We start from the raw sequence: 23678 nt of genomic DNA, 5'->3' as shown, positions 1-23678 counted from the left end.
AAGATTGGGGAATTTATCAAACGGACTGCCCATTTTTCAAGTCAATGGCGTATCGACATTCTTACAATATTTATTTATCCAGATGGCATATTTAAACCAAAGTGCCTCGAGAAATGTTTTCTGGGTGTTCAGTTTTGGATTCGCCCGCGCTCATTAAAAAATCATACCTCCGAATATGGAAAAATATCCAACATTTTTTTATAAATGAATTGCCATTGTTTGACTGGTTTTTTTTAATTATTTTAATCTCTTCACAGGGAGCTGCGCGAGAACCGAGCGCGTTTCGAGTCTTTTGCGCACGACGTGAAGCGAAAAGACCACCAGATCAAAGAGCTGCAGACGCGGCTCGACTCCGGTGAGGGCTGTGAGTACCAACTGTTTTGCTTTTTACTGTACGTATCGGCGCATGTTCAATTGCAGAATTATCACTCGCTCGGTTAAACATATATTCGTTAAATTATTTCAGGCCTCAAACAAATATTTGGACATGGATTTGTTGGTTGAACAAAAATTTAATTTCTTTTGGTAAAATTGTTATGAAGGATTAGGGTTAACTAGACTATGATTGCCCACGACTAGTGATTGCCCAGGAATTATCTTTTCAGCTACTGAAATTAAAATTTATTTGACAAAAATTTTTAAAAATCTTATGATAGTATTTACCTTGAATCCCTAATAATCCACCATCCACTCCCACTTTCCTTATAGTTTGTAGCTAAATACATTGTTGTTCTGATGAGGACGACCTTAGTTTATACAAATTTGTTATTAAATTACTGAATTATCCACTTTTTACATAGACATATAGCAGATATGGTAGAATCTCACTTAATCTAGCACTACATGTACAAGGTGTCCGGAAAGTTTTAGTACAAGTGGGATACATAAAGAACCCAAAATACTTTTAATTTTCGATATGTGCATTTAAATTTTTTCATTTTTTACAGAAAATAAATGGTTAAAAACAGAATTATTAAACAGAATATTAAACTCCTAGCGATATATATTTTTTCTAATTTGTCTCTTTTTTGTCATTTTTCTATTTTTTTTTCTAATTTGACTTTTAAAATTCTGACTTAAGATTTATTTACTTTACTTGTACTACGAGTTTCCGGACACCGTGTGTAAGTACAAAATGCTTTTTATAATTTGACATTATTTTTTCTTTGAAAGATACTTTGTCAAATAATAAAATTCACCTGTATTATTTGTGCTATTATTGAAGAACATATGAATTATTGATTATTATGGGGCAAACTGAGGTCGTTTCCTCATCAGCAAAAGTACACATGATGTTATGATTTCTTATTAATTTATTAATCTTTTACTATTATTTATATTATCAGTTATACAACCGTTTTTTCTTTTCCCCCATTATTTGCTTCTGACTCCGCCCCCCCAAATGAAAAATGTCGCCACTGTGAAAAATGTTTCATCTGAAAAAAAAATGGGGAATTTATTTTCGACTCGCGGCAACACAGTCAGCCCGTGGATGAAAAAGCTGCCTCTTTTGCTAGGAATCACCTCGTGCATATGGGGTTTCGCCCTATTGGCTTATCAGATATTCTACTGACAATTAATTTGTACTTATTGTATTTTGTAATATTGTTTAATATTTTGAATGTGACCTTCGATTCTAACTGAGAATATTATATACATAATCTCAAAATTTTTTGGCAGTATTAGAAACTAAACCAAGCCATTTTTATTATGGTTAGCATTTAGAATTTTTTTTCTCTGTCTGTTGTGGCAGAGCAGAAAGCTAAGATAACTTCAGTTTTGCCCTATCGAGTGAACACCATTCAAAATAGAAATATTATGGTTTCTAATGACTTTAGCTAGGTTTCGTCACCAGTTTTGAATATCCTTTTTCAATCTTCATCTTTCCCTTCATCTTCCCGACCTATCCCAAAAATGGGATGACTCTTTGTAATATCCTTGGTATATGAGCTCACCCATAGATGGCGCTAGATTAGTCTATTAGGCTACCCATAGATGGCGTTAGCTGTCGAGAATAATACGAAAATAAATAAGGAGAACTTCAAGATAACAGAGCCCGTTGTCGGAAGCATTGAGATAACCAAGGAATCACAACACTCTGGGCATTGTGTTTTACCGTCCTCTGGATTGGATTACATCTTTTGCAAGGCATTGTAATCTCAGTTCTCAAAGTTTTACGTCAACCGGCCATTGTTTAATTGAGGTTATGTCTCAAAATATATTTTTCTCCGTTAGAACCGAATGTCAAATGCTCAATCAATGAATCCCGCCTCTGTTCTCAGATTCAGAAATGTCATATAAATGATTTTAAGGTATTTACGTATTATACGGAATCTTTTAAAAGTTTAAAATTAGGTTCAATGAATGGCTTAGATTTATAGTGACACCTATGGAGACACCTTAAAACTATATATTCTAACTTGAAACTACACACTATAACGACATCTGTTGAGCGACATTGAAATAACATATATATCATATTATTTATTCACCGGCTAGTAGCCGAGTTCTCCAAAGCTATGGGTTCCTACACAGACATTGCGGGTTCAATCCTCTGTAAGCTAAGTCCTGCATCGTTTTTTGCTTATAATGATGGGAAGAGTAAATTGATGTTAGTGTTTGAGCTTACCCACAGATGGCACTAGATTAGTGTATTAGGTTACCCAAAGGTAGTGTTAGCTGTCGCGAATAATGACTTAATAAATAAGGTGAGAAAGTGTTGGGATCCGAATTATTCCAACTGTCCACTAATTATGATATCAGAGCAATTGTCAATCTATCCAAAGTCCATAGAGTTTTATTAAATTGGAGAGTTTGTGAAAAAACCTTCGGAGACATGGTGAAATAACCATGTTTATAGTCAATAATTCTCTTGCATGAAAAATAAAGAGACACAAAATACCAGTATATCGAATGTTTTCAATCAAAATATCCTTTTCGAAGCATTTTTTTTATTTTGTCGTACATGGCTCTTCTTTCACAGTAATACGCGAGGTGTTGTGTCCATGATGTAGATGTGATAGTCCGTACAGGTCGCTAATGAAATCACGAGACCCGCGTCTCCACCGCCTCGAAACGTCAAAACTAGATTTCATAGCCTCACTGCTGTAGTTTTCATTTTTTGTTCCTAGCATTGATCTAAAGCATACACTTGTTAATGAGACTATCATATTTATTAATTGCTCTGCCGTGTTTAATGTCTCGACACCGTGAGTGGTAATGACTTGGACCGGCTAGTCACAGGAGACCGACAACTTTACAAAACGTCATCAACGCGGTATTCGCCAAGATACTCGAATAGTCCAGTATCGGATACTCGCATATCTCTGCGAGAGGGTTTGATGTATGAATGGTCACCGTTTGGCATAATCATTAGAGGAGTCAACCGGCTGAAATGCATCGAAAAGTTCTACCATAAATTATACCGTCAATCATTGAACCTAACCTAAAATTCTTTTAAAATGGTTCTAAGAAAATACATAAGTACCGATTTGAATTTTACATAAATATCTTTCTTTTGAATCTGAGCTGAGGTTTGTCTAATAATTTGGGGCTACAGTTATGTAATGTTAGGTTAGTGTTATAATTTTTGTTGATGTATTGTTTTTAGCCACTCCGAACGATTTTTGGCATATTATGGCAAGTTTGTAAAGCCTCTTGAGCGATCGCTTACCATAATGTGCCAAATTTAAAGAACCTTGAAATATGGGATAAACTGTGAAATCTAGATGGGTTCACTGGCTTTTTCCGTGTTAGTATTTTAACACCCGTCGCTCGAGTGGTTAGAAGTTTGAATTATTATTTAATCTTCATTGAAATTGTATACCAAAATTTACACATTTTAATTGGACATGCTACACATTTATTTATAAAAAGTAGTGTAATTTTATAAAATATTTAAATTTAATTTGGTACATAATTTCACTATAGTTTTATTGTTAGATTAAAAAAAAAAACATATCAAATTCATTGTTGTTAATTTTATTTAATTTGAACAATTCATTAAATTTTAACATTCATTTTCGGGTTCTGTGAAAGTCCTATTCAAGTTCTGTTATTATATCATTATAGGCTAGTTGCTTGACAGAACTGAAATAAAAATAGAACTTGAAAAAATCTTTGACAGAACTTCAAAATTAATGTTTAAATTGGATGAATTCTTCAAATTCTCCGAAACAACCTGTCCATAGTCTCTTCGGACGGGTAGTTTCACAGAAATTCAAATGTAACATTGTCATCAAATTACCATTCAGCGCCATTCCAGGATTCTAAATCTATTTCAGTTTTTTAAGAAATTGTGATCAGTAGAAGAGGACAATTATCATGGTGCTAAGCTTGTCAGCTTATTACAATTTGACAGAAAGCTGAAACGCAGCTAGTATCGAAATTTAACAGGAGCTTTCAAATGTCAAAAAAATTAAACATCGCTGAATGGCCATTTGATGACTTTGTCACATGTGAATTTCTGCAAAACAACTTGGCCTAAGGACGGGTTGTTTCGGAGAATTTGAACAATTCTTCAAATTTCAAAGTTAATTTTCAAGTTCTGTTATTACATCAGCTCTGTCACGCAAATAGCCTATAATGATATAATAACAGAACTCAAAAATGAACGTTGAAATTTGACGAATTGTTCAAATTCTCCGAAACAAACCCATCCTGGTGTATATTATGTAGTATTTATTATTATTAAATGTGTATAAAAAATAAATAATATAAATTATTTAACATTTTGAAATATATTTATTGTTCAGCTCTTGTTCTTTGCTTAGTAATCAAATATTTATCTATTTATTGAAATGAGACAGTCTGTTTTTAGCTCTCTGACAAGAGTTGAACATTTTCAGATCTCTACGATTTCAAACACATGTTATTATTTTGAAAAAAATTGTTACATAAAATAATATTATATTTATGTTATGTTTGATTAAAACTACGTTATTTTAACTGATAGTACAACTTGCATTTTTACTATAAGAAACGATATGCTCCGTTTGATAATAAAATGATTACAAATTCATATTATTATTTTTAAATTAGTTGAAACATCCAAATGGACTGAGCATTTTTCTGCAAAATTTCTGACAAGTTCAAATTTACAGTAATATAAGAATTCATAATCTGACGTAATACAATGTTTATTTATTATTTAATTATAGTTATGATATTTTATCTAGTCATTTACAGGTTTTCCTGTCCCTAAATAATATATTTCTACCTGTTTATTTAATACTAGCTGTATTGTGCAGATAGAGAAACAATAGCGCCTGTTGCTTTTATGTCAAACAGATGGCGCTGTTTAAAAAAAAAAGCATGTTTGTCCAACAGATGGCGCTGTTTTAAAAAAAATGTTTATACCTGTCACAGGTAACATCTATATAAAAGGTATATAATCGCGTATTTGAATCCAACGGTGTCAAAATTTCAAAGCATTCGGTGAAGATTTTTCGGAGATATAATCTTTAGGTTTTACGAAACATGTTTCCGACACTACATTGCTATGGGTCGCGCAATTAGAGTTGATCTGAACAACACCCATTTAGGATTGTCTGTGTCGATGCATACGTGTATTTCACCTTGAACCTTGTGATATCCTTGCGAAGTGTCACCGATAAACAGCCTTCTGTCTTGCAAACAAACTTGATGTTTTCAATTCAACTTTGTTGGTTGGGTAACGAGTTTGATTCGTGCTGTACGCTAGCAGTGCATCTGTGTTCATGTCTACTCTGGCTGCGATACCACTAGTATACTCATCCAAACTGTAATTTCATATTTTGTAAAAATTATGGTTTTCAGGATGTTGTGTAATTATTTATGTAAATAGTATTTTTCCCTGATATTTAAATTCGAATTTTTGTGCAGTCATTCATGCAATAACTTATATTTGCACCTTTTAAATATTCAATTGTATAAACAACTAGGTGAACTCCTCAGGCTTTCAAAATCAGGAATAGACAGTAAAGTTCATCTTATTTTGATTGTTAAGTATGCAAAATTTCATCAAGAAGTATCAAAATACTGCTTTAACCTCTGGGACACCAAACCCTTTTTGATGGAAATCTAAAATGGAATAAAACATTTACTCTAAAAGTGTTTCAAGTGCAAGCAATTCTGTTAAAAAATTTTATGCACTTTCTCATGGCATACAGGTTGAAATCGCATATCAAAAAATTCCAGCTAGGGCGAAATTCCAATGCCGCAGCGCATGAACGGTTTTTCGGTGGAAAATAATTCTTGTCACTGGTGCACGAACGATTTTCCAGATGTTAAAGAGTGGTGGTTTTTCGAAATCTCGTATACAGTGGCCTTCTTCCTGTTTTGAAGGTCAAGTGTGCAAAATTTCATCAATCTAGGAATAAAACTGTAGATTATAATAATTAGATAGATAATAATTTTCAATACTCTCTCTCTCTTTTGCAACTCAAAATAATAATGTGCGTATTATAAATTATATTAATACTTTTTTACAGTCAATATTTTGTACCTCAAAACAGAAATAATTTCAATGTATCTTAATTTATTAATATTTATGATTTTCTTTAGTTTTCTGTGAATACTTATTAAAATATCGTTATATAATACATTTCTTTTATTTTATGTTTTATATTAAATTTAAAAACTAAAAAAACAACTCAAATTTTAAAAAAATATCATAATTTGTGATGAGCGAGCACATTATGTCTATATTTTATTACTTGTACATAATAGATATTGAATAACTTACCTATACAGTTGGGGGCGTCACTACTACAGCAGGTACCATGGGGTACCAGTTCAAAATAATCCTTGAACTTTTTGTGGTCTAATATCATTTTGCATGATTAATTTATTATTTTTATATTGACTCAATACTGCGTCATCCCTGGGGAATGTGTGTGGAGGGTTTTTTTATTCAAGCACATAAGTTGGTTCAATCTTCTTCATTTCGGGTGTTCCTCAAGGTAGCGTACTAGGGCCTATGCTATTCAAGATTTTTTTTTTTTTACATTAATTCTATAATGTCATCTTTGGGGATAAGAAGGAGTTCATCTGGGTCTTAAAGAGACCCGTGTTGTAGGAGAGAGGAGACACAGAGGTTGGCAAATCATTCCACAGTAGCGACCTGTTCTCATGTAACGAATGGCAACTGTATACAAATGATGGTGCAATTAGCCTCTTAAAAAAAAAATAGAATTTTTAATTCATAGATAAGTTTTTAAAGCTGTACAAGTAATAGAATGAAAATCATTTAAAAAAATTCGGAACAACATCCAATTCAAAATTAATACTGTATATTATGAATATTTTATTTCTGTAGGTAGGTACTTTTATAAATAATGTATATTATTTATTTGTTTATTTTACTGGTAAGACTGTTCATCAAATTATTTGAAAAAAAGAATGATCTGAAACAAAATTTGACACATTGTTGATTGTATTGCTGACTTGTGACATTTAAGTTGAAAAAGGCAGAATTTGTAAGTGGATCGACTTCAAACATGGCAGCCAACTTGACATAATTTAAACGGTGCGTTATATTATTTTTCTTGTGCTTTCGAGTGGTTTTCATTAATGTTTGTGTACCCAGAGTTCTTACGCTCGGTTCCCCTTATAAACTTGCCAAATTTAATCAGCCATTTCGCACTATTTATTGTAATTAACCCAATGTATGGTATGTTTTGCCTATATACATATTTATTATACATACATCATAGCATATGGAAAGATTTTTTACCATATAATATAATAGAGTTTAATAGAATTTAATATTTAGGTACTGTATATCTACACATTACAAAGAAAAGTATGAACACAGCTTTTTTTGTTTAAATTTTGTAAAGTTTTTCGCAGATTTTGTAAATATATTTTTCACATAACATTTTAACCACTGGAGCGATTTTGTCCACATTTTGGCCAATTTGTAAACACCTGTTGAAGAGATATTTTAAACGGTTCCTAAATGAAAATTCAACACACCTTTAAAAAGTGATGTAGAGTCATTAAAAGTGATGAAACAAAAACTAGGTTTAATAGTTACCTATGTAACCTATTTAACCTAGTTTATGTTTCATCACTTTTCATGACTTTATATCACTTTTTGGAGGTGTGTTTAGTTGTCATTTTGATGACATACCCGGTCACCATTTTAAACACAGCATTGACGATACATTTAAAAAAAATCATTAGAATTATTTCAAAATAATCTTTGATAATTAACTCTTAGTAGTTTCACTCTGTAACAAGAGATGTCTCTTTCATCTGAATTATTTATTATTGACATTACGCCAACCAAAATTATTGAAATATTTTTTCTTACAAGTCATGGATCATGTCTTTACATATTGAAAAATAAATGTTTCTAATTTAAATTTATATCTGTGGTTATCAACTAGGCTATAGACAACATACAGATGTCATAATATTTTATATTTCTCCAAGTAGGTACCACAAATGACAAAGTTTAATGTAAATAATATGCAAAATTGGCGTTTATAATTTTTTTTTTATCGAAAAAATTAGAATAAATTGTCAAATATAGGTGCATTCAATGGCTTCCTAAAACTACATGAATTGTCTTGATTTTTTTAATGTGGGTGGTAAAATTCAAAACTGAACGCTTAAAAATTTCCGAATGCTCAAGGCTGAAATTGATTATATGGCGGATCGCTCCAGTGGTTAGAAATGGCTGCATGTTTAATGTTCAATTTAAACAATAATAAATACATAGTTATAATTCTTCAGTCGTCGTTCTATAACTGTAATGATTGATATAAAACATTTACGAGATTCTTCTATTTACGGGTTATGTCTACTTTTCATTATATTACTTTTGATATCTCTATTAAAAATTACCTTTACAGCAGTTGTTTTTGCACTTAGAATGAATTTAGATATTATAGCCAACTTAATGTTGTTTGATTTTTGAGAGAGTGTAATTTTTTGACAGCCCCCGCGGTCGAAGTGTAAGGCTATCGACTACGCATCAGGAGGTTGCGGGTTAAAATCCCGGCGTGCGCAAGTAAATTGTAAATAATTAATTTGTGTTGTTTCACAACTAATTAGTATATTTGCGGCACATTCTAGAGTGGAAGGATATGTCGTGGTGAAAGATCATCTGATTAGCCAGGTATTTTCCACCTTCTTCTTCCTCATATCATTCTCTTCCCCGCTATCTTCAGCCGCACAACATACCCCAATTGAGTATGCCATAGTCTTAACTGCTCCAGACGGTTGAGATGGTTGTATGAATGTCAATGAAGCAAGGAGCGTATGCCAAGATGTAGTTGTGTGGCAGTCTTTCTGCTTTGTGGGGATGAAAGAAAGAGATGGAGGGCATTCCAGGAACAGAGGGCAGAGGATCAAGGAAATCAAGTACTAAAAAAAAATGTGGATACCGTACAAGAGTTTCAACTGCTCCTGACTGCCGGAACCAGTGGGACTATGGCATCCCCAATGTATTGTAGGCAGACACTACGTGCGCATTTAATAGCCATAATATTATTTATTCTATATGGTATCCCCCAGCGGGCTACTTACCTGAAGAGCGGAGCAATCACCCATCTCCATTCGCTCTTGGAGACTGGTTCGGTACAGCGGCTTGCGTACGTAGCTTGTCTACATTCCTTTTGATATTAAGTATGCGAAGCGACGAGGTAAGCGTCGACCTTTGCATCCTATAAATACTATAGGGGTGTCGTGTCGATTAAAAATAAGAAGATTGTATTTCACAGAATCTATCGTTTATTACACTTGTTAACAATATTACAAACACGACGTTAATATCAAAAGGAATGTAGACAAGCTACGTACGCAAGCCGCTGTACCGAATCAGTCTCCAAGAGCGAATGGAGATGGGTGATTGCTCCGCTCTTCAGGTAAGTAGCCCGCTGGGGGATACCATATAGAATAAATAATATTATGGCTATTAAATGCGCGCGTAGTGGCTGCCTACAGTATGTTGTAAGGCAGAAGAGATGCAAAGAGGAAGTTTGAGGAGTACCTTTGCTATTCAGATCTGGTTAATAAACACGGCTGTTATTATTTCAAGCTATGTTTCGATTCTGTATGTCGTTCTCTCGCCAGGGCGATACTGAATATCTATCACTCTGGACTGGTGGACATTCCAAGAACACATGACACTATTAAGTTAATCAAATACTTGAAATGGGTCATGTGTGTATGTAATGATAGTTTGTATGTAAGCAGAATGAAACAAGGAGTATAGATATGAAGTTAGCTACAACAGCTGTAGAGTAATTTTCATAAGATTACAAAATACCAACAGTGACAACATTCAGACCAAAGTACCGCGTGCGTTGTTGACATAGTGTAGTTTTCTAATCAAATAATAAACACCAGAATCAGTCCTTAAATTTTAAAGTTTTTTTCCTTTTTGAAAACGCCCAATAAACCACTCCTGACCAAGCAACAATTTTATAACTCAAACCAACCATAAAAAACTTATTTATTTATTAGTAGTTACTTACTACTCGGTTTCACCCAAGTTTCAATGACTGATATGCAGATGCAAAATATAATTGAATATAAAATTGAAATTTTTTTGCTTGGTTTTATCGACATGCTCACGATCGAATTGTGCACGTCTTTCTAAACCTAACCTAACCTAATAGTGTTTCTGTTGTTTTTTTACTGCCCCCATATTTGTCCGATCCCCACATACGCCCTATCTGAAGGGTAAGGTTAGGATAGGCCAAGAGCAGCATGCACACTGCGAATATCGATGCAACACAACCACTCAAAAAATTGCAGTTAATTTTATTAGTTTTGACATGTATATTTCAAAGCTCCATTGCTCATCATGACAACGGTGTGAAAAAATTTTCATACAGTAAATTTCATGACGTTAAAGCTTCACAGCTATGTTTTAGCATCATTAGTTTGAGTTATTTAACTTATCTCTGGCTGAACTAATTATGTTTGAAGCGATCTAACAACCAAAGCGAGCCTCAAGTGTGTCTTTCTTACTCTCATCTGTTATGACTTTATAACTACCTGTTTTTACTGTAAATATTTTTCATTGTACACACGTTTTAAGGCCATTTTTAATGTAATATAAACAGTGCAATATCACAGACCAAATAAAAGAAAGATCTGCGCATAAGGGTGAGGAGATCAAACCAATTAAATCCACTTAATTGAAAATGGCCTTTGAATGTTGAAAATGCATAGATAATGGAAACAAAGAGATGGGCTATGAACTGTTATTAGTATTATACCGTGTGCACAACGTGTGTCGTCAAAATCGCTGACCAATGCTGTTTGCGTCTACGTACAAAGGCGCCCCATCTTTGTTTCTACCTGCACACCAAGCGCCGAATAACTGCGTCGCTTTGATATTCCGTGCAGTTTGCCCGCAGCTCGGCGACAGTCGGCACGCTTCCAGGACATATCTCTCTTTGTTTCTATTATCTATAATAAATAATGTTTTTGTAATCATTCATACATAATAATTCTGTCCATCACCCTGTGTCTCTATAGTGCTATGCAGATAGAGTGATGCACCACACGTTTCTGTCCTGACCTATCATTTTTGAATGCACCCCATGCAAAACATGTACCTTATCCAACAATTTTTTGTTTATTTACTAGCATACCCATTTTTACACGGTTTTTTCATACTGAACTGATAAAATATAGAAAAAAGCAACATGACTTATTTTTTCACAGCATCAAATATGCAGGTATTTCAAAGCTCCGTATTATGCAGATTACTTTTGTTGTTGAAAATTTATGACTTCAAAATTCTTGTCAGAAAAATCTATAAATGTTTGCTGCTTCGTAATCAAAACAGATTTTCAGCTCGATACATTATTGAGATAAGACATTACATTTCAAAAATTCCAAAGAAACCAAAATCAGAACTATGTGTTCTCTCATATAACACGGCCCTTCAGTATAACACACTTAACTTTGTAGGAGGAACAGACGGACAAACATTTAAAAAATAAAATTGTTGTCGTAAATTTCCCGTCAGGCTTCGACAAAATAATATAATGTCATCAAATATTTCCGCTTGACATTCAATTTCAGATTTAAGTATTACAAATCGACATCCCTGAGGCGTATGTGTGGTAAAACCGTGTATGATTGTGTGAGAAATGTGGAGATCCGCAAAGAGTGCGAGGCTGAATTAAGCGTAATGAGTAAGATTAAGAAAGGGACGCTTAGAAGGTTTGGGCATGTAGAGCGAATGAGCAAAGAAAGGAGTGTAAGGAGAATATATGACGTAAATGCGAATGGTAGCAGAAGTCGGGGACGCCCGAGGAAGACATGGCACGAACAAGTGAATCAGATACTCGAGTCGGGCCATTCAAGAGTCAGAATAATAGAAAAGTATGAGAATAAGAATTATTTAAAATTATTCGGAAGCGGCGTCAGTTCTGAACTTTTAAACGCAAATACAAAGTGTGGTGTACTCCTTTTCTAACACTGTTTAAATCATATATTTCACCATAATACAAAACGAGATAGCATGATTTTTATGATTCTGTGTCAGGCTGGGATTGTGGTTAAAAATAATCATATTCGTAAAATTTACACTAGTAACTCCACCGATTGCCGCAAAGTTAAATGTGTCAAACTGTATGCATGGTTTGATATTTTTGTTGACCATTTTTATTGCATAATTTATCATATCATGTAATTTATTTAATCAACAAAATTGTGTTTTTAAATATAGTGCAAAAAATCCATTGTTCAAAGTTTATCAGTGTTTGAAATTATCATAACATGCGACATCCTCAGTTTGGCCAACGTTACCATAAAATGGCCTTAATTTGTCCCTCAAGGGGTATCATTGCTCAATTTGAATTTTTTTCTTTCTTCATCACATTTATAATACTATTATAAAGTTGAAAAAATTATAATAAGAAAGTCCAAAAAAATCACAACAATTTTGTAAAAAGAATCTTTATTGAACCATTCAAATGGCCACCATCTTGAAACGTACCAAAAAATTTATAGGGAGATGAAATGCAAAATGTTTGAGTTAAAACAGGACTTGGCTACGCTCAGTCAATAACTAACTCCTCGAATTTTGCTAAACTGCTACAGTAACATTAAAAAAATAAGACAGTGATATTTTCAGTGATAGATTTCACACGGTGCAATGTTACCCCCTAAATGACAAAGTATGTCACTTTTACAGTATATAATTGTTTATAAACACACATTGGCGTCCAATCATAATCCAAAACTCATTCAATGGTTCAACTTTCAGTCCTGGAGCGACCGTCATCCCAACTGAGCTATCTGGACCAGTTCTTGAAAGAGTCCTCAGTGTCAGAGTCCACCCCACATTCCCAGCAGCAACAACAACAACAGCAACAATCCCAGCAACAACAGCAACAATCTCAGCAAATGCAGCAACAAACTCAGCAACAGCAGCAAATGATGCAGCAGCAGATGATGCAGCAACAGTCGAATCAACAACAACAGCAACAGTTGAATTCGGCAGCTGAAAGGAGTTCGTCTTCCGAACAACATTATCATTCTGCGCACTCAATCAAGGTTCATGATTTTCCTTTTATATTGATCTGTCATTTTTTAGTGAGATTACTAGTGGCTTCCCTTGAATGATTAGCAATTTTTGTTATCGAAATCAAATTTTAGTTACCAAAGTGTTCGTTTTAGTTTTGATAATAGCTCAACAAAGTACAAATACAAAACGGCGTTTTGTTGATAGTATATCTATAACTTTGTGGTTATTCATTATAATCAAATGAAACAATATTTCTTTGTTTTAAACCACTATAGGTTTCGGAACAACCGTTCTGTCCTCATCTCAAAATATATATTAATTAAATATTAAAAAATCATTATGGGTTTTTAGGCGTTAAAGTGGGGGTGGAGGCATGACTAGGGCTTAGTGAAGAGTGGGGGTTAGATCTAACTGGCGGTGAGAGGGAACATATCCTTGAATATTAATATGTAGAATATTTTTATTTGTATTTTTTTTTAAACTATGATTATATGAATAATTATTTTTTAAATTAAAATATAGTACCTACCGAAGTGTTTAGTTTAGTTTTAAGCATTTTTGACCTCAGCCATTTTAAAGTTTATTATGAAAAATAGTTTGAAAGGGACTTTTTGTTTAGCTAAGTTTTTGCCCATAGATTGGCGCTGTTTAGTTTTTAGGAGTCTTTAGTTATGCTAGTTGTATATATTTTGCTGTTGTGTTTTAGCCGTCTTGCTTGCATTTATATTGACGCCGTCCACAGCTTGCTTGCTTAAATTTTAGCTGTGAATAATAATTGTTCACCATAAGAATGCCTATGTACATTTGTTGTTTTGTTGTTTGTGTTCTTTCGCTGTAAAGTATTTTATAATATGAAGATTATATCGTCACTGCAAATCTGTCACACCATTAGGTAATCATCAAGTCACAAGAGCCTCAACTGCCCTTAGGCCGTCTATGAATAGATAATACACACTAGAAATGGCTTCCAAGTAGATTTGAATGGAAACCAATGTCTCCACTGACTCAATACCTTGGTTCTATCCCATTTAGCATGCGCTCTGTCACGCTTCCGCCATTCGTAAATGGAGATACTTACAAGCGACACGAGTTTTGTGTCGAATTGAACAATTGAAGCGTACGTGTCGCTCTATAGTATCCGTCATACTATTTTGCTAGTGTTTGTAAACAACACGACGCATCGACAACGGGTTTGGCGTCAGTTACACACTACTGACAGAGCTGGTAGCACGCTACGCTAGATGCAATAGGCATCTGCTACTCGTTTGACAGAAATGGTGTCCGGGCATGATTTGAATGTTAAATTTGTTCTGGAGATGGGAAAATATCCGTGCTTATATGAATATAATTAACCCTAAATACGTAAGAAAGGATTTAGCGGCGGCAAATGCTCTACAATTAATATTTATAGTTTTTTGGTTGTTTTTTATGTTTGTTATAAAGAAGAACAATATTGTCTTCATCGCTAAAGTCACTTGATATCGTATTAACTTCACGGCTGCACCTGAACAAATTACCAAGTTCAGTATAATTGGGGTAGCGCCGTGTATGAAAACCAGCTTTAAAGAGTAGCATACCAGTAGGAGACTTGTGGTTGCATTACAGTCACATAGATTGTAAGTATCTCTATGTACGAAGGGTCTTACACTTGCCCGACAATGTATATCGCCATCTCATTTGAATTTCATAATGTTGATGAAATGCAGTATATTATTGTAAATTTAAGACTCAATTTGATAGACTTTTATACCACGAAACACGCCCACATCGCATTTCTTGTGTTCTTCCTTATTCTATGGTCTATGACATCCCTGATTGGGGAGTGTTGTGAGTCTGAAAGTAGTGGAGAGAGATTAAAGTACCTGGCTATATATACAGGGTTTTCCAATAAGGGGTGTTATTTTGAATAGCCCGCTATTTCGGTAGATGTTACTTTTGAAGCTGTCATTTATTGACATTTGACAAGTAGAAACTACGCCATTAATACAAATGGAACGATGCACGCTTCAACAACGCATTGAAATTATTAAAATTCACTTGAGTGAATCAAATGCAAATCATTTTGAGTGATGAGGCCCATTTCCACCTCTGTGGCTTCGTCAACAAGCAAAATTGTCGCATCTGGGGCTCGGAAAACCCAAGAGTTATTGTTGAAAATCCTCTCTATCCTCAACGTGTGACTGTTTGGTGCGGTTTATGGTCCGGCGGAGTCATTGGACCTTGCTTTTTCGAAAATGAGGCTGGAGCAACAGTTACGGTGAATGGATTGCGCTATCGAGAGATGATTAATGATTTTTTATGGCCGGAATTGGATGGTATTGATCTGGACAATGTTTGCTTTCAACAAGACGGCGCTACGTGCCACACAAGCAACGAAACCATTGATCTTTTACGATTGAATATCAAAATAACACCTCTTATTGGTATATTTTTTTGATGTACTAAATTAAGTATTTTTTTAATTTGGATTGTGGGCAAAGGTTTGGTCTCATTGATTATTTTTTTAAACTGAGACAAATTCGCTTTGACGATATTTCTATTATAATTTACAAAATGCACGCTTTATTTTAGTGATGTTTTTAATGTGGTGTGGTTAAGATGTAAATATTTGAAGTTTGTTTAATTTTGCTTGCTTTTGTTGTTATAATCCAATTATGTCTTTTTATGTAAAAAGCGGGTGATTTTTAAATGTTCATGTTTATGCAATACATGTATTAACAATAATTGTTGCAAATATTTCTTTTAAATGTTGGATAATATTGTTTGTGTTGAAAAAAATAATTCTTTGTAATAAAAATCATTTTTATTTCTTACACCTTCTATTTAAGTGTTTATTTTTACAGAAACTTGTATCAAAATTTAAACATAACATTATTATCTAAATGTATTTACAAAAGGATGTTTTGTGGTGGTCGATTGCCCGGTGGGTAGCACGCTTGGTTAGCAGTCAGACGGAACGAGTTTACTTTCAGAAAAAGTTTTCTGTACCTACTAAAAATAGTTTTTTGATTTATGACATCTTAGTTTTCGGTTTTGGGCTCATATTTGATGTCATTCAAACTGTCGATCGGCGCCATTTTGAACTTTTAATTGGTCCCGGTTAAACGTCGATTCTCGTTGCTTTTCAGCTTTTGAACGCATTGTGATCCAACAAGATTAGACAGTGGTTAAAAAGATGAAATGCACCGATAATCGTTGTGTAACGATGACCGTTCGTATGTCATAATTAAAAATGGTGTTGATTGACGATTTGATGGACTTTAAATGTGATGAAAACTAAAACAACCCAATATTGATATTTAAAAAATAAGTCATTTTTACTCGTTGAAGAATAAGATAATGTTAATATGTAAATCCAAACGAAACAAAAAAGATGACAATCGCACCCGGGATCTCCGTCTTACCAGGACCAGGAATGAATGAATGAATGAATGAATGAATGAATGCAAATCTTGGAAGTTGAAATTAACCTACTTCCCGACATCCGATTGATCCGATCCGACTCGTTGTCGATGACAATGCATTCTATCAACTTTTGGTGGCAATCACGCTTCACATGCAGACATATACACGTATCTTTGAAATTGGACGACATTACAACAAGTAATATATGAAATAAATGTCGGCAGCATGGTCGACTCCAATCCCCGGGAAGGAAGGTTCAATCTTCAGCCAAACAATATTATTATTTTTATATACAGGGTTTTCCAATAAGAGGTGTTATTTTGATATTTAAAGAGCTATCGAGACATGATTAATGATTTTTTATGGCCGGAATTGGATGGTATTGATCTGGACAATGTTTACTTTCAACAAGACGGCGCGACGTGCCACACAAGCAACGAAACCATTGATCTTTTACCGGAAAAGTTTCCGGACCGTGTTATCTCTCAAAGAGGTGATCACAATTGGCCACCGAGATCTTGTGATTTAACACCTTGCGACTTCTTCCTTTGGGGCCACGTGAAAGAGAAGGTCTACGCCAACAGCCCAGCGTCGATTCAAGACCTCAAAGATGGAATTCGTGAGGCTATCGAGGACATAAGGCAGCCACGCAGCGATTTGGTTATGGAAAATTTCATGAAAAGGATATGGTCCTGTAGGGGTGGTCGTGGTGGTCATTTGACTGATGTCATTTTTCACTATTAACGGCATACCTTCCTCTTTATAATGAAATAAACATTCGATCATTTATATTAAAAAATGGCATTTTTCTTTGAATATCAAAATAACACCTCTTATTGGAAAACCCTGCACATAACACATTTTAAAAGTTCACAGCAGTTAAAAGAGCCGGGGAGAAATGTTCAATCCACAGTCTAATAATTTTTTTTTTAAATATTATAATGATTTGTTTTTGGGGTATTATGCCGTGTTGCGCTACCGCCTTCTTTAGCCAACGTTTCGGAGAGCATTGCAGTGTCCATCATCAGGGCAGATGCAGTGCTGTCCGAAACGTTTTCTAAAGAAGGAGGTATCGCAACATGGCATAATACCCCAAAAACGAATCACTATAATACTTTTGGCCATGAAGATCTCAAATGATACCAATTTTTAAATATATCCGTTAATAAAAATAGATGTATTATAGTAAAAAAACTTTGTTATTTACGGGTGGTTTTCTTTAATATTCTGTTTCATGTTTCGTTTAGAATTATTAACATTATCTTCTTTGATGGAATCAACCTTCAAAAGTTATTCCAATAACTTATAATGGCAATGTACATTGAAATGTTGTATTATTCAATTTGCCAAATTTTTCTAAATTCAAATTAAAGCTCACAAACTGGACTAATTTAACCGGTCAGCAACGTAAGCAGATATACACGATAAAATAACGATAGCAGTCAAGTACAATAAGCGTGTTTACACGTCAACGCGTGTGTTTCCACAAAAATCGTCAAAACTCCGTTATTCTTCTAGTGACATCCCTAAAACAAAAAGTAAAATATTCGTATTGAATGAAGCTTCACATCTCTATTCAAAGTTATCCATAGAAACCCGTAAAAAGACCTACTCAGTGGAAGCAAATTTTACCCGCCAAATCGTAAAACGACGCCAAGAAAGCCGTTTGACGTGCCGACCCGCCTCGCAAGTTTAATTATTTTTTTAAAAATATATTTTGTATGAAATGGTCAAAAAGTGAAGTGACAGAATTGTTTATTGTACATTTGTACGATGAAATAAGTGTTTTTTTTTTACATTATCCGTGATTTTAGTATCGTTTTTACATAAAACATTACAGGTGAGTCATTTTTACAATTTTTTCATGTTTCCATTCTAAATTTAAATATTTACAAATGTTAATATTTATTTATGATACAACAATTTGAAAACCTATTTTGTAACCTTTCTAAAACAGTTTTTACTATTCGGCTCCGTTCAGTAATGTTTCATTTATAGAGCTTTGATTGTGAGGCGGTAATAACACAACGTTTTCGTGAAATTGACATTTCGGTAAAGACATCTTAGCTTCAAGTTCGCGAAAAGTCGGAGGGGTTAAGTAATTTTAAATATTGCTTCCAAACAATATTTTCACAAGACTTAATATTATGTATTTGCACGAATTGACTTGAAATTGCCGCATGGAGTGAATTTATTCATTTATGAACGTGTGTTGCCGCACTATTTTTTTTTGGTTATTAGTATATTCTCAGCACTCTTACGCAAAAACACTTTTGCAAATATCACATTATTCGGTAAGTAAAATTTGTATGTACTAACGAGGTGAAATTTTAAATAAATGAAACGAAAATACTTGGTTTTATGTCACTTTATTGATATATTTTATTGTCTGTCGGTTTGGGTACCTTCGTACCATCATCAGGATTGTTATAAAAATTATGCTATTAAATACAGAAGTACTAATATTATCAAAAAAGAAATAGACAGTATACTAGAGTGGGACAGTGCATCAGTTGTGGGAGAGAAGTGGGGGAGGGTAATGTCGGATAAGTGATGGGGAACATACTTAGGACTGGGCTGAGAGTTAAATTTAATTGGTTATTATTGATTTCAACCTTTGAATTTACCAAGTTACAGTGTACATAATCAGGGCAGATGTTTGATTGAAGATTGTGGTGAGTGTGTTTTTATGTGCTCAGATGAACAATCCTCTCTGAGGGCTGGTTTTTCAGTATGATTAGTTAATATGAATGGTTTTCGTCGTTTAGTTTTGGTGTAGCCGTCAATTACAGGATACCAAGAACTATTAACCTTAGCCTCATTGTCTTTAACGGGGTTCTTGTTTCAATTGCCTCCGTAATTCGGCGTGCTCGATGCGTTTTGGGTCTTCTCAGGACTTCAAGAACAAACCGAAAGTAATGGTAAGGAGGTGGCGCAACAGGGCATAACACCTCAAAAATAAATCAAGATAATGTTGATTTGTTTTTGTAGTTAAATGGTGAATTGTACTAACAGAATCATTTTTACTGACAGTATTTAAGTGTTGTGTGGTGCTTGTAGAATTGCATATTTAATCTTCATTATGTAAATGTCTATAATTTCATTGAATCCCAATTTTTATTTTATGTTCATTCATTCAATAAAACATGTTTCCATTAATTTTCATTTTTTATATTATTTGAAATGTATTCACAAAAGAAATCAGGTAATCGATTTATGACCACTGCTATATTTGATATTTAGAATCAGCTAAATATAGCTGATTCTAAATATCAAATATAGCAAATATATCGTAAATTATATGCAAAGAATTATAAGTTATACTTTAACCCTTGGGGGCCGGAGCCCTGCATTTGCAGTGTTGAAGAATCTTGCCTATGCACGGTACAAAGCACTGCAATTGCAGTGTCGTCCTTGTATATTCATTTTGTCTACGAATATTACCTCTAATGGGTTAGTTAGTAAAAATGTCACTTTATCAAGTATGGTACTATCTACGTCTTGGCTTTAACAAAAACCCTTTTTATTTGGTGTAGTTTCTTGCCTGCCCCTACGAGTTGACAGTTCTCTTTACTAGCGATAATAATAATAATAATAATAATTGGATAATTTGTAGAGCGCCGTTTTTGTGAATCGATCTAATTCTTGTAAAAGTACTGCGCAATCTAAGATCCTTTATCCATAGGAATACGCAGTAAGTATCTGATACTCGACGCATGCATAACACCACGCCGTACATCTGTGCGGAGCAGTACACGTTTGTCAACATTTCGTAAACTCGTCGGCGAAACCAGTCGCCCTTGACCAGCCCGGCAAGGTTGTCGCTATTTGCGTCGTCGAGACTTTAAACATGGCTTATTTAAAGCACACGTATTATTACAGACATTTTGTAATAATACGTGTGCTTTAGATCAATGTTAGGAACGAAACAGTCAACAAAGAATGACAGGATATAAAAATGTCAGCTACAGTAACTGTTTGGCTGTGAGTGAGGTTATGAAAGCATTCTAGTTTTGACGTTTTGAGAATTCAACAATGATTGGTGGCGATGCTGGTCTCGTGATTTCAGTAACGCCGTGTACGGACTGTACGCGACAAGTTGTTGTTGTTTTTTTTTAAAGTTTCTTTATTCATTGAATTGAGTCGTGTAATTTCTATACCCGCTATATCAACTTTCATTGATTCCAGAAAACCGCAAAAAACTGTCATAACTCTAGCGTACATAAGTAATTGCATTACAATTTTTTATATAATGAATTGGAGTAATAAAATTTCGAAAAGCATTTATCTTTCTATATATGTCTAGCAATAATTAAGTAATTTCGATAAATAAAATGGATAAAGCGGATTTTGATACTCACTTCGTGATATAGAGGCTTTTGAAAGTCAACTGAGCCGACATGGCGGGTTTAGAAACACACGCGTAGATCATTTTGACACACGAGCGTGGCGTCAGAGCGGCGGCCATATTGTATTTTGGCAAAATAACTGCTTGTGATTGGTTGAATCCAATATAGCGCGTTTTGATAGTAACTTTCTGTATGATATAGCGGATTTGGTTTCTCACTCGCAGTTTTAACATGGTTTTTGGTCGTGATAAGGAGGGTTTTGAAACTCAATTTTAGGCTCCTCTTGTTGCTCGCAAAAATGTGAACAAGATGTCATACTCAGATCATTTTGTCAAAAAATCGGATATAGCGGGTATAGAAATTATAGGATTCAATTGTTTGTTACATGCATTGAGGATTTTTCGACCACCATGCTAGGCACATGCCCGTGTTATGGTGGTCGACGTGGGTACACAACATGAATATCAGGTACCTTCGCTGTGGAAGAAGGGCCTTAGATTGCATATCAGCTTAGCTGTCACTAAGGAGCATTTGGGAACTGTGGCCATAAAACTTTTATTTTTCTTTTGTGAGTACATTATTTCTTCTTTATAATTTGTTGTTTTTTTTCTTTGCTTTTTATTAAATCAATTCTTCATGGCTTCTATTAACACAGCTGCAGCGAAATAACTACTATGCCCGGCCATGTTGTTACTCCAAGGTATTTTTTGCTTTTTTTTTTCTTTATTATTTACTCATTGCTTGTAGGTTATGTGGACATATTGACTTTCATCCTTTAATTCTGTCGAAAGAATATAAAAAAACCTAACCTGAGCTAACCTTGCCTAAACTTAACCTTACCTCACCCCACCTAAACCTAACCTAATCAATCATTACATAACCTAACCCACACTAATCTTGAGCTGACACAATCAAGCTAAAATTGACCTAAGCTTATCTAGCTAATCTAATCTGGTCTTATCAAAGCCAATCTAAGCCAATTGTGTCTTATCTGTGTTCATCTATCTCAACCTTACCTAAAGCTGGCCTTATCTAAACCAAACTTAAGCTGACACTATCTAAGCTAAGTTTATCTGGCTAATCTAAAACTGGTCTAATCTAATGCTGACACAATCTAAGCTAAAGTTGACCTAGGTTAATTTAACTTAATCCATTCATTATTTAAACAAACTCACCTAATTAATTGATGGTTGAAAATCGTGTCCACATAATCTACAAGTAGGTACCTATTTATTTTTGTCTCTACAGCAGAACTTCTCTAATTTAGATTCATTGCTACATATTGGCAGCCTCTGTATGCTATCTATGGTAGTATGTAGTATTCAAATTGGCAGACCGATAAATCTTCCTGGGGACCGGTTCTAAAAGTAACTGTAAAAAGAATAAGTTTCATGTATCTAGTAAATAGAACTGTAGTGACAGTCCATTTCAGATTAACCAACTCTATTTCTGTGTCACGAGGATTGGACTCGAGACGCCTGGTCTACACAATTTATACATCTATGGTCTACCTAAGAGTCTACCTATCCTATACCTATAGATCGGGTACTGTCGACTTTGACCAACACCTCAGCCGGCGGCGGCGCAACGACCCATCTATGGCATTTCTTTTTACATGTTTCGCCTGTGATCGATCCAGGTTGTGTAAAATGATCGATCGACTATCTGAGAACCATCGCTTCGATAAGGCACCTCCAGGCGTCCCTTTACTGGGCTAATTCAGCGTCCTAGTCTGTAGCATATCTAGCCTCTCCTCGCACGGCCGCTGCAGTAGTCACCCGCAACTTTTCCGCCTTCCTCGGAATTGCATCATTTTATGCAGAAGTTGGTCTTCTGGCATTCTTTCTTCTTCTTAAATCGGTTCCTGAGGTTGCCGAGGATCGTGATTGCCACTCCAATTTTCCTGATGGACAAGGATCCTATACTCCTTGCGGTACTGCGCTGCGTGAAGAGCCAAGGCCACCGACGTACCGGACGCCGGTGATACTTGGTCCCTCCACCGTATTGGTGACCTTCCTCTGTGTCTCCTGCCAAACTCTTTGCCAGTGACTATGAAGTTCTCCAATGTTGGACAGTAGGATGAATATCTCTTCCCGGAATCTGGCTGTCTATGAAATTCTAAGAATTTTTCTCCAGCACCACATTTCCAGGAGATCTATCTGCTTTCTTTCGCTGGCTCTAAGTGTCCATTAGAAATATTGGGAAAATCAGCACCGGAAGAGGCATTCTTAGTATGTGAACAAGAATGTATTAAGGTTTTTTCCGATTGACGTTGATTGTTAATTTTGATGGCGCTAATATAAATACTTTCTCGATAAAGTATACAAAATAAAGTTGCACAAAATATTATTACGTAATCTAAGTAAGGGAAGTTCTGTTGTAATATTTTTCTTATTTAATCCTTTTAAAATAATTTCATTATTTATTACAACCTTTAGGTATCC

At 34.6% G+C, this 23678-nt stretch overlaps 1 protein-coding gene across 1 annotated transcript in view; it reads left to right on the top strand.

Moving 5' to 3' along the window:
• The window catches only part of gek (serine/threonine-protein kinase gek), a 135029-nt gene that overhangs the window by 52643 nt on the left and 58708 nt on the right, over positions 1–23678 (top strand). Inside the window, exons 24-26 of the mRNA XM_089649444.1 lie at positions 258–364; positions 13220–13509; positions 21890–21934. Of these exons, the coding sequence (XP_089505570.1) occupies positions 258–364; positions 13220–13509; positions 21890–21934 (442 nt within the window). The remainder of the gene's footprint in view (positions 1–257; positions 365–13219; positions 13510–21889; positions 21935–23678) is intronic.

The sequence above is a fragment of the Hesperophylax consimilis genome, chromosome 30 (genome assembly GCF_061612785.1).
Source record: "Hesperophylax consimilis isolate HC1 chromosome 30, BYU_Hcon_1.0, whole genome shotgun sequence".
NCBI lineage: Eukaryota > Metazoa > Arthropoda > Insecta > Trichoptera > Limnephilidae > Hesperophylax > Hesperophylax consimilis.
Note: the sequence above shows the minus strand (reverse complement) of the source record. Positions and strands in the feature narration are given on the sequence as shown.